At 40.2% G+C, this 12,720-nt stretch overlaps 1 protein-coding gene across 4 annotated transcripts; it reads right to left on the bottom strand.

Moving 5' to 3' along the window:
* Window positions 1-256: 256 nt before the first annotated feature.
* Window positions 257-12,604, bottom strand: LOC104724582 (AT-hook motif nuclear-localized protein 10-like). 4 transcript variants are annotated; one of them, XM_010443095.3, is made up of 6 exons: window positions 12,205-12,604; window positions 11,918-11,988; window positions 8,906-9,037; window positions 8,546-8,707; window positions 7,948-8,467; window positions 257-478 (listed from the first exon to the last, which is right to left on the bottom strand). In XM_010443095.3, exons 2-5 carry the CDS (start codon window positions 11,978-11,980, stop codon window positions 8,285-8,287), a joined length of 540 nt encoding a protein of 179 aa, XP_010441397.1. In that variant the 5' UTR covers window positions 11,981-11,988; window positions 12,205-12,604; the 3' UTR covers window positions 257-478; window positions 7,948-8,284. The 4 variants fall into 4 exon arrangements, 3 of the variants coding, with proteins under 3 accessions (XP_010441397.1, XP_087329884.1, XP_087329885.1); XM_087473758.1 differs by having other exon boundaries at window positions 7,446-8,467; window positions 12,205-12,599; XM_087473759.1 differs by lacking the exon at window positions 257-478 and adding an exon at window positions 6,739-6,945 and having other exon boundaries at window positions 12,205-12,600.
* Window positions 12,605-12,720: the final 116 nt, after the last annotated feature.

Raw genomic sequence — 12,720 nt, 5'->3', positions numbered from 1 at the left:
TTTTTTAAAATATTAATTATAATCTTTTTATTTTGATGATTTTTTTAATATTCCTAGAAATTATTAAATAAATTTTCTTTTCACGCATGTCAAAATATAATCGATATACTTGACACATGTTGCGACTATATGAATAACTGAAACGACCTAACCCGTTTTTTTTTAAATAATAAATATAATAATAATAAATAATATTCTCCAGCTAGTGGTCTCATACCCACTAGTCACATAACCACAATCATAACCAACAGCGGAATAACAAAATACCAATATCCAATAATATCCAATAAATAAATAACCAATATTAACCATAACAACAATCCAATAATCAAACATCAGAAAACATGAAACCGACAACCTAACAATGTTTCTAAAGACCCAACTCTAGCAACCTAGCAACGCGAGGCAAGATACAATCGAGTCCCTAGAACATCCTCATCATCATCGCGTTGATTCCACGATCACACTTTGCCTTTACCTGCACCACAAACACATATTGAGATGCATAAGTATTTAATAAACACTCAGTGAGGCAATCCACCCATCTATTGGGCTATACACACAAGCAACAATGATATCAATGTTCCAAACAATCAACAAACAAGACATACAAACCAGGAAATCAAACATGTCTCGCTGGAAGGGAGATGTCGACCGACACCTGCCAAGTGTTGACCGACACTGGCCTTGGTGTCGACCGACACTACCCCACAGTGTCGATCGATGCCCAATTTTCTGGTATCGATCGACACTCCCTTTGCAATCGTGATCCGCTCGAAGCCGAGAGTCGAATCTCGCTCCCAAACTCCTCCAAATCTCCCGATACTCATAACCCAAGCCAAAGACGTCCATAGGAACCTGTAGCAACCAATCCTAGCAAGAAAAACACACAAAACAAAAACAAACAAGCAAGAACAATGAAATCAAAGGCTTAGATTAGCCATGGTCATGCACTCACCTCTTTGCAGGAAGTTTCTGAACCACAAAGAACGAATCCACACTCCCAGAAAGCTTCCCACACGTTCCTAGCCTTGAATCCTCACTCCCGCAGCAAGATCTCACCCACAAAGCCTTGAAATCTCACAAAACTCACCAAAAACTCAAGAACAAACTTTTCCCCCTTTTGTTTCTCTCAAAAACGGCGTGAGACAAAACAAAACACGACCTAGGTCGTTTTCCCCCTTTAAAATCCTGGTTCAATGGTTTTCCCTAAACCAAACCGATCCAAATCGATAATTAAATCGAACTGGTCGAACCAGAGAATATTGGTGTCGACCGATACCCCCTTGGTGTCGATCGACACCCTTACCCAAACGCACAGTTTTGGTTCACGGGTGTTACAATTCTCCCCCACCAATATAGATTCGTCCTCGAATCTCGAACAACCATCAGCCAAGGACTCTCATGCAACCGTCTCCACGGCCCGCACTCCTCCGACCGATCTACGAAAGGTCACCTCTAGGCGATAGACTCACGCTCCATGCATTATTTGCTCTCGACTTTTGGACTTTCTTTTACTCAGAGGCCTAAACCTTGAGTTTTTATTGGCTCCTCATCAGGCCGAAATCTGCATGCCATAATATTGGCTCCTCATCAGGTTGAAGCCTGCATGGCATAATATATAAGGAAGTCCAATACTCGTCTCTCGGGTTGCCACCCTACAATGCGCCCCCGGATCGTCATCCGAAGTCGATATACCAACCATACTCCCAAGCCACAAGGTCTCAGAATATGACAGTACTAGGAGAACCTAAGTCCCCCAAGAGTCGCGAGCAAACAATTCTTAACACGTCTAAGTCCTATCCCTATCCAGGTTTCCTTCCCATGGGTCCGTAAGACATCTCAATGCCCTACCAACCACATATCCCCTCACTAGAATACCTCATGACCTCACATGGATCATCTCACTTCCACAAGGGCCAAACAAATGTCCTAAACAGGACCGCCACCAAGGCCAAACAAATGTCCTAAAGAGGACTGTCACAAAGAACAAACAAATGTCCTAAACAGGACCGCCACAAAGACCAAACAAATGTCCTAAACAGGACCGTCACAAAGACCATCTGTCCCAAAGAACCGTCACAAAGACCATCTATCCCGAAGGACCGTCACAAAGACCTTCTGTCCCGAAGGACCGTCACAAAGACCATCAGTCCCGAAGGACCGTCACAAAGACCATCTGTTCCGAAGGACCGTCACAAAGACCTTCTGTTCCGAAGGACCATCACAAAGACCATCTGTCCCGAATAATCGTCACTAAGACCATCTGTCCCGAAGGACCGTCACAAAGACCATATGTCCGAAAGGACCGCCTAAACAGGCACTCTGGCTAAACAGCCCACCACAAAGGCCACACATTTGGCTAAACAGCCCGCCACAAAGGCCACACATTTGGCTAACCAGCCCGCCACAAAGGCCACACAATTAGCTAAACAGCCCGCCACAAAGGCCACACAATTGGCTAAATAGCCCGCCACAAGGGCCACACACAGCTAAACAGCCCGCCACAAAGGCCACACAATGTCTCAAAAAACCGCCACACACATGCATAATGACTCAAAAGTCCGCCAAGAAGGCCACACTAGCCCCTTGAAGGCTCACAACCACTAAAAAATGGAAAATTCTAAATCCCATAAAACATTCCATTTTTAGAACTTTCCATTTTTGGAATCTTTCCTCTTTTAGAAACTTCTATTTCAGGAAACTTTCCCTCAACACCATCATAGTCCCAAAGGACTCTCATCAAAGGAATCTTCTTCTTCCGAAGTTCCTTAATCCTCCTCTCGAGAACCATCACTGGTCTCGCCTCCAAAGTCATGTTAGGCTGAAGATCTTCAGGAATCTTAGCCAACAACTTTTCATCCTCACGGAGACACTTCCGCAACATAGACACATGGAAAACCTTATGGAATGCTCGCATAACCTTAGGTAACTCCAGTCTATATGCCACTGGTCCAACTCGCTCAATCACTTTGAATAGACCCATATACCTCGGACTCAACTTAGTCTCAGTCAATGACCTGTTCGGACCCCGCAACATCGCCATCTTGAGGTACACTCTATCTCCAACCTGAAACTCAAGATCACTCCTCCTCCTATCGGCATAACTCCTCTGTCGATCCTGAGCTTCCTTCATGTTCAGCTTGAGAACCCGAATCTTCTCTGAGGTCTCCTGAACAAACTCTGCCCCGAACATGCTCCTCTCCCCCAACTGAGTCCAACATAACGGTGTACGGCATGACCTCCTATACAAAGCCTCATAAGGAGTCATCTTAATACACGCCTGATAACTGTTGTTGTAAGAAAACTCTACCAAGTCCAAGTGATCTGCCCAATGGCTACCCCAATCTAACACACACATCCTCACCATATCCACCAGCGTCTAGATCGTCCGCTCTGACTGTCCATCTGTCTGGAGATGATAAGTTGTATTCATATGCACCTTAGTGCCCATCTTTGCCTGAAATGCCTTCCAGAACACCGATGTGAACTTAGAATCCCTATCAGACACAATGCTCGCTAGCACCCCATGCAATTTGACTATCTCCTTCACATACTTCCTAGCCAAGACCGCTGCTCCATCAGTCTTCTTAATGGCCAGAAAATATGGCGACTTAGTCAACCGGTCCATAATGACCCAAATAGCATCAAACGTCCTGGACACTGGCAACCCTACCACGAAGTCCATAGTAATCATATCCCACTTCCACTCCAGAATGGGAAGACTCTTCAGTAGTCCTCCTGGAACCTGATACTCAGCCTTCACTAGCTGGCTCTGAATCAACATCCTTTGAGGCATTCACCAGCCCCAAATCTCCCTCCTGAGCCAACCGCACTCTGATCTAAAGATCTGCTCGAACAACCGCCTCCAAACCCAACGGTTCCTGAGACACAGCACACAAATTCAACGCACCGATCTCTCCTACCAGAGACTCCATCTACATCTCCTGAGCTGAAGCTACCCTCTTCCGACTCAGAGCATCTGCAACCAAGTTAGCCTTACCAGGATGATAGGTTATCTCCAAATCATAGTCTGCCACAAGCTCCATCCACCGCCTCTGCCTCAAATTCAGCTCAGGCTGATTGAATATATACTTCAGACTCTTATGATCGGAAAACACCTGTACCTTTGCACCATAAAGATAAGATCTCCAAATCTTCAGGGCAAAAACTACAGCACCCATCTCCAAGTCATGAGTAGGATAGTTACCTTCATGCTTCCACAACTGCCGCGAAGCGTAGGCAATCATCTTCCCATGCTGCATCAGAACACACCCCAAACCAACTCTAGATGCATCTGTATAAACCACATAGGGTTCTCCCTGCTCAAGCAAAGCCAACACTGGCGCAGTAGTCAACATCTCCTTCAGGCTTGCAAAGCCTTCCTCACACTCCTCTGACCAAAAAAAAGGAACATCCCTCCTTGTCAACTTAGTCATAGGATGAGCTCTACTCGCAAACCCCTGCACGAATCTTCTGTAGTATCCTGCCAATCCAAGAAAACTCCTGATCTTTGTGGCATTCTGCGGTCTAGGCCAATCTCTGATAGCCTGAATCTTCTCCGGATCTACAGAAACCCCGTCTACAGACACAATATGACCAAGAAAGCTCCTTTCACGCTGCCAAAAACTGCACTTGCTCAACTTAGCAAACAACTTCTGCTCCCGCAGCTTCTCCAGAACTGCCCTCAAATGCATTGCATGCTCCTCAGGACTCTTAGAATAAACCAGGATGTCGTCGATGAAAATGATGACAGACACGTCCAGAAACTCTTGAAACACGCTGTTCATCAATCTCATAAACGCTGCTGGCACGTTAGTCAACCTGAAAGGTATCGCCACAAACTCATAAACCCATACCTCGTCCTTCAACATGACGGACAACACCGACGCTCCCCACGGTGAAGTGATAAGACGAATGAATCCTCTATTTACTTTCTCAGCTCTACTAGACTAATAATCAAGTATGCTGACATCAACTCACCACCACCCGAATATCAACATCTCTTGTCCATGCAAGAACCTCTAGTAACTTGTCTCTTAGGGAAAATTTTCACAAGGTAACTTAATCCAAAATTAGCTTTCCGCTTAGCAATTCTCCACATCAAATCATCAATACGAGCGTAATAAAACAAACAAGTACCATACGTTCGCATATTCCGATTCGCCGTATCAAATGCTTTGCAGGCCGCCAACTCAAACCACTTGACTTATTTTCCCCAGCAAGCTTACCAAAACCCTGAATCTAGCAACCCTGTCCATCTCCAATGAACTTCATCCGGCATCGTCGCAACGATTAGTTTATCCTGCCATGAAGGCTTCTCGTGAACTTATGTATCTCGCAAACATGTCATTCTCGGTTCAAACCTGATGTAACTCCCCTTCTTGGGACTCCAGCACCACCGGCCTCACAATACTGGCGCATCAGCCAAACATTCATAACCGCTCTGGTCATAAAACCCTGACCCATTGGTCACACATCCAAAACCCAAGATTAAACCACCGTCAATCCCTCGAGGTCTACATTCAATCGTTATGTTTATACTCACGTCCTAGGCATTGCTTGCTCCCAACTCCTCCACCCTTAGGTCGCAACCTTCGAGCCATACCGATCTCACTCTCAGACCAGTGTCTTTGAGTTATACCGTCTCAATCTTGGACCACAATCCTCAAGATATCGGTATCAGGGGAACTACTCATCCCCTCAGGGGAACATCATCCCCTCTGCTAGTCTCGGAGCCCCCAGCCCATCGAGCTATCGGTATTCAGGAGAATCACCATCCCCTCAGGAGCAACAATCCTTAACGACTATAAACATCTCCCGACCAAAAGTACCACCTGTGGTCCGAGTATAACATTGCAATGTTACACCTGCCCACTCAACTTCTCATGTCAACCTGGATTACCCACTAAACAGAGAAGTATCCAATCTAACTGCATATGACCACCTATCTGCCCCTCTAGGCTCGATACCTCTCGAGAAGAATCTTGTACCGGTCATCTACAGCTGCTCCATCCTCCTAACAAAAGATGGATAGTCCTCAACATCCGCAGCCCTCGGGTGCACCCGCCACATACGGTACACTGGAGCCTGCACTGGTACCCCTCTTCGTAACCGCTCCCGCAGCACGCCAACAGATCCGCCAAGCGATTATCTCGACCCTGGGCTCCACCTTCTGCAACCCCACACTTGGGTTCCCAGCACCCCCGGCACGCTCACCGGCTAACCCGCTCTGGTCACTCTTGATACGCTTGCGATCCTACGGTGTACCTCCTCTTGGAACTCTGGACCACACACTCGCTGACCTCGGAAACCCGTCCGACCACGACCACGACAACGCCCATGTCCACGACCAACAACTCAAACACCTTTAACCACTGCACTTCCAAGAACAGAGGCTAACAAGCAATCCTAACATAACACAAAACCAAAAAACATAAACTCACCGTGGAATCTCATTGAAGGCTCGAAAAAGATGTTCTAGGACTTCATGCCACACACAATTGACTAACTCACATAATCAATCAAGACATGCAATCCCAAACATCTACAGCACAAAGCCTAGTGAACCCAAACCTAGAACCGTAAGGGCTCTGATACCAAACTGAAACGACCTGACCCGTTTTTTTTTAAATAATAAATATAATAATAAATAATAATAATCTACAGCTAGTGGTCCCATATCCACTAGCCACCTATCCACAATCACAACCAACAGCGGAATAACAAAATACCAATATCCAATAATATCCAATAAATAAATAACCAATATTAACCATAACAACAATCCAATAATCAAACATCAGGAAACATGAAACCGGCAACCTAACAATGTTTCTAAAGACCCAACTCTAGCAACCTAGCAATGCCAGACAACATACAATCGAGTCCCTAGAACATCCTCCTCTTCATCGCCTTGATTTAACGATCACACTTTGCCTTTACCTGCACCACAAACACATATTGAGATGCATGAGTATTTGATAAACACTCAGTGAGGCAATCCTCCCATCTACTGGGCTATACACACAAGCAACAATGATATCAATGTTCCAAACAATCAACAAACAAGACATACAAACCAGGAAATCAAACATGTCTCGCTGGAAGGGAGATGTCGACCGACACCTGCCAAGTGTTGACCGACACTGGCCTTGGTGTCGACCGACACTACCCCACAGTGTAGATCGATGCCCAATTTTCTGGTGTCGACCGACACCAAGTGGTGTTGATCGACACTCCCTCTGCAATCGCAATTCGCTCGAAGCCGAGAGTCGAATCTCGCTCTCAAACTCCTCCAAATCACCCAATACTCATAACACAAGCCAAATATGTCCATAGGAACCTGTAGCAACCAATCCAAGCAAGAAAAACACACCAAAAAACACTAAACAAGCAAGAACAATGAAATCAAAGGCTTAGATTAGCCATGGACATGCACTCACCTCTTTGCAGGAAGTTTCTGAACCACAAAGAACGAATCCACACTCCCAGAAAGCTTCCCACACGTTCCTAGTCTTGAATCCTCACTCCCACAGCAAGATCTCACCCACAAAGCCTTGAAATCTTACAAAACTCACCAAAAACTCAAGAACAAACTTTTCCCCCTTTTGTTTCTCTCAAAAACGGCGTGAGACAAAACAAAATACGACCTAGGTCATATTCCCCCTTTAAAATCTCGGTTCAATGGTTTTCCCTAAACCAAACCGGTCCAAATCGATAATTAAATCGAACTGGTCGAACCAGAGAATATTGGTATCAACCGACACCCCCTCGGTGTCGATCGACACCCCCTCGGTGTCGATCGACACCCTTACCCAAACGCACAGTTTTGGTTCACGGGTGTTACAATTACTAACTTTCAAAACTAAGGCTTATATAATAAGATAGACTTATTAACTTTAAAGTCTTAATTAGTTCAAAATTAAAAGTTTCTGATGAGCCTACTTCTCGATGTGCCACCCTAGACTCGAAATGGAGCTTCCCGCGTTCCTGGCTGTGCAACTTGTCCTGTTGATGAGGAAGCCAGCTCACTTGGTATTCTAGGTGCAATACTCACAGCTTGGGACTCATCGTCTTTCATATGAGAGATGTAAGGGCCTCTCATGTCTTGTTGTTGGACTTGTATCATCATGATTGAGAGAGCCATTGAATTTCGTATCCTGGCTGAAAAATTCTCAGCTTGAGACCCGTCGCTCCTGTTCTGAGAGTGAGAAGAGCCGCTTATCATGTTTGGTTGTCGGACTTGTCCCCTGGCAGAGAAATCCAGTGTGTGCGGGACAGTTTAAACAACCATCACAGCTTTGAACTTATCATTTCGGCCGCCTATCATATCTTGTTGTTGGACTTGTCTTAAGGAGGAAGCCAATGATTGTGGAATAACGGGTGCAACAGCCAGCGGATGGCTCTCAGCGATTCTCCTCTCAGGCGGATTTGTGACCAATGGCCAGAAACTGCCAACCACAACCTGTAATAATGAATCACAATAATTAAGATAGTTTCAACCATTGAGCCGCAAAAAAAGAAAATGATGTTTGTTTCTTACTTGGACTGGACTTGCTGCCGTGAGACTACCGACTAAAACACAACCAAAGAGGGCTCCATCTGCTCCACCAATCGTAATCCGCCACTCTCCCGTCTTAGTCCTCACTTCTCTGCTCTCCAATATTGTCATTGAACTTTTAAGAGATACTATCGCATACACATCCTACACCAAAATGTTATTATAACGTATCCAAATGCGTAGTATACATTTTGAAACACCAACATGCAAGTTAAGATAACTCATCATTAATATAATTAATCTATATCTAAGACCAATTTTTCCAAAGCATCCTTCCAACATGAACCATTGAGTTATAAGATTCCAAGATTGGACTGCAAGACCGAGTTCATCATATTATACCTTAAAAGTCACGACTTCACGGGAGCTAAGGAGCGTTTGAATCTTGATGTTAGCTACCAAACCATTTGCCGCTAGCACACTTATTCCACGAGAACCATTTGCCGTGAAAGACATAATTCTTTCGATTATATCCTGTATAAAAACCATAAACCATAAATATTTACAAAACATCTCATTTCAACACATATACGATAGATACTAAGAGTCAAAGACCAAATAGCTCTTGAAGCAAATAAACAAAGCTGTTAGTACTTGACACATATATGATATCCTCATCACCCGCTACTTACGATTGAACAGTATGTGTAACTAAGTAGAGATAGATAACAATGTTACGTACACGTCAAAATAACCAAAAACTACAAATGAATGAAGAATATTACTGTTATCGTATGTTGTAAAACTATTTTAAAAGATCCGATATCTATGTAAACAAACTTTACTCACAAATATATTGATGATTCATTAAAGTTAGCTCATATAATTTACTAACTTAAATAAATTTGCTTACCTTCTAAGTAAAAAAGAATTTAAAACCATAGCTCCATCAAAAACTCGAGTTAAACTGGGCTAAATTTTTTTGTTAAAGAGTTTTTGTTATAATACATGTTTACGTGGATTAAAAACTATATCTATTGTGTGTTTTTAAAGAGCCTTCCTTACACATATTATTTTATTATATAAAGTTGGGTTTTGAAAATTAGCCATTAACAAAATTTTGATATGTGTCAAGTTTAAATCAATATGGGATTTTGACATGTATAAAAGTTATTATTTAATAGTAGGAATTTGAGATTATAACAAAAATAAAATATTTTGTTTTAAACAATAATAATGTAAATAGATAATTATCAAAAAAATTACAAAAATTTAAAGTTTTTTTGTAAATAATTATAAAGAGATTATATGTATCTTATTGAGATTATATATATCTTATTATATAAAATTGGGTTTTGAAAGTTAGTTATTAACAGTATTTTGACATATGTCAAGTTATTAATATGAGATTTTGACATGTGTAAAAGTTAATATTTAATAGGAGGGATTTGAGATTATGACAAAAAAAATTGTTTAAACAATATTCTTATTATATAAAGATGCGTTTGAAAGTTAGTTATAAACAGGATTTTGACACGTGTCAAGTTATTAATTTGAAATTTGTACATGTGTAAAAGTTAATATTTAATAGGAAGGATTTGAGATTATGACAAAAAACAAAAAAATTGTTTAAACAATATTCTTATGATATAAAGATTGGTTTTGAAAATTACCAATTAACAGGATTTTGAGATGTGTAAAAGTTAATATTTAATAGGAGGGATTTGAGATTATGACAAAAAAACAAAAAATTGTTTAAAAAATATTAATAATGTAAAATGATAATTATAATTTTTTTTAACAGTTTTTTGAAAAATAATTATAAGGAGATTATATATTTCAAAAAATTCAAAATTATAACATTATTTACTTATTTTTAATTTCAAGTTATTAATTCAACAAAAAAAATAGAAAAGAGATTAAGAAAAATGTACAATTAATTACTAAATCTAAAAAAATGTAAATACTCACTTCTATATAAACATAAATCTTCTCATATTTTTCATCTAACAAAATAATTTATTCAAAAACATTGATTTAAACTTTGTTCTATTGGTACAATTTCTTTAATGGGAAGGTAAATTTTGCTTATTTTTTTAAACCAAAAAATTCTCATACTTTATCCTTTTTTCAGTTTGGAATAGGTAAGATTAATATGTTGACCCAAAAAAAATGTAAGATTAATATACTGCATATACTCTTTCTAATACTGTATTTTAAATTTTATTTTAGTATTTTTAGATTATTTTATTTAATTTATATTTTTATCTTTGATTTGAGATTCATATATTACTGTGATTATAATTTTCTATTATTTCTCTAATTATGTCAAATTAATTTTCTTCTAATTTCTCAACCTTATTGGTTGGTCATAGACCTTTATGCAAACATAAATGTTGCAATTCATTCAATCCTAAAGGGAGATAAAGAGTAAGGATAAAATAAGTTAATTAAACACAAGCTTACAACAAACATAGACAGATAGATTAGAAAAACATAAACCGTTTTTGATATATCCATAGGAGCTCGGAGACAATGGCTAAATCATGATGTGTCAAAGACACTTCCACGAATATATTGGAAAATTTAACATAAATTACTATCAAAATATTTTGTGACGTTGAAAAAAGGCTTTTAGTTTCATTAGTTGTCGGAGCATGCCACTTTGAGATAGCTAAAAGACGTGAATATGTTCTCTCCACACATGAGGAAGGATGAGCGAAGGTTCTCTCAGTGGTGGAGGAGGTTGAACGAATGCAAGGTTATCTCCACAAGTGAGGAAGGTGGAGCCAAGATTCTCTTCATGGTGGAGGAGGTTGGACACAAGATTCTCTCCATAAGGGAGGAGGGCAGAGCCGAGGTTCTCTCCATGGTTGGTCATACACTATTGTGATGATACATCATTGATTAGTATACTATGTAATATATTTTTAATTCGAGAAGTTTCTTGAACCAACAATTTTAGTGATTAAATAAACTATGCAAAAGTGAAAATAAATAGACATAATAGTTAGCTTAATTTGTTTATATAGATATTTTTCTAGGTGGTGGTAAAAAATATATTTTTAACATACAGTATACTTAGGTATTAAAAAAATCTACTTCTAATGGTAACATATATCAAAAAATTGTAAATTGATATATATCAGTGTATTATAGGGGAAAAAATTTATAAATAACATACAACAAATTTTAATATTTTAAAAGCCGCACATCGGGTGGGTCCTTATCTAGTATATGTATACTAACTATCTTGTGGAGGATTAAAGAGAAATGTTTTTAACTTTGATCGAAGGATATATAGTATAAAAAATTAATCTAAATCTAAATCGACAGTTAAGAAACATAAAACAATATATTTTCAACAACAAGAAATGAAATAAATAAACAGGTATGCATAAGCTATATACTTACATCTCCTGTGTTAACTGTGAAGATATGCGGCCAGAAGTCCCCTCCTCCCAAAGTCATAGACATGTCATCACCTACAATCCCAAAAAAAAACATCCAAATTAAAACCCGAAGATCTAACACAAGAAAGAGTACAAGGGATTTTTTCCAAGAAATTTCCATTTGACTGAACAACGTAACCCTAGATTCATTAATTTCTCTAATCGTTATGTTTATATTTCCTAGCACACAAGATCGACATATAGCAGATTAATTTTGTTGTCCCCTCGTCAATAACGAAACTCATATACCTGCACTACTGTTCGTCAACGACGACGACCTCTTCTTTCTTCTTCTTCTTCTTTGATCAGAAGGCGACCTCTTGTTTTGTATCCCATCTTTACTGAGGAACTTCCCTTGTGCATCGCGCCCGTAAATTATACCTCTCCTCCCCCTCGTGCTGGTGGAGCCATCCTCTACGGTGACTGGTGCCGCTACGGCAGTCTATGTGACCGGAGAGGGATATATATGCCTTGATGAGTTCAAGACTGACAAGGGAGTGGGGGTTCTGTTTAGATCCGTGATTTTGTTTTGTGCAAAGTTTAGATCCATGATAAGAGACTGGAATGAGAAGGGAATTCGAGTGAAGTTTTTTTTTGGGGTAAGACACAATTCGAGTGAAGATAGAGATATAGCTAGATTTTGTGATTTATAAAACTCTTCCAGGTCATTGTATATATAGGGAAATTAATGATAGTTTGGAAAAAAAAAAATTTAGCCGTTTCATAATTATTATGTTGCATGCATGTGCCAGTTGGCAAAAACTG

Source organism: Camelina sativa, chromosome 11, assembly GCF_030686135.1.
Source record: "Camelina sativa cultivar CO46 ecotype springtype chromosome 11, ASM3068613v1".
Taxonomy (NCBI): domain Eukaryota; kingdom Viridiplantae; phylum Streptophyta; class Magnoliopsida; order Brassicales; family Brassicaceae; genus Camelina; species Camelina sativa.
Note: the sequence above shows the minus strand (reverse complement) of the source record. Positions and strands in the feature narration are given on the sequence as shown.

Coding starts and splice junctions, on each gene's coding strand:
- LOC104724582 (XM_010443095.3), bottom strand. CDS start 11,980: ATGTCTATGACTTTGGGAGGAGGGGACTTCTGGCCGCATATCTTCACA. Junction 8,708..8,905: donor GTGAAGTCGTGACTTTTAAG/GTATAATATGAT, acceptor ATTTTGGTGTAG/GATGTGTATGCGATAGTATC. Junction 8,468..8,545: donor CGGCAGCAAGTCCAGTCCAA/GTAAGAAACAAA, acceptor TCATTATTACAG/GTTGTGGTTGGCAGTTTCTG.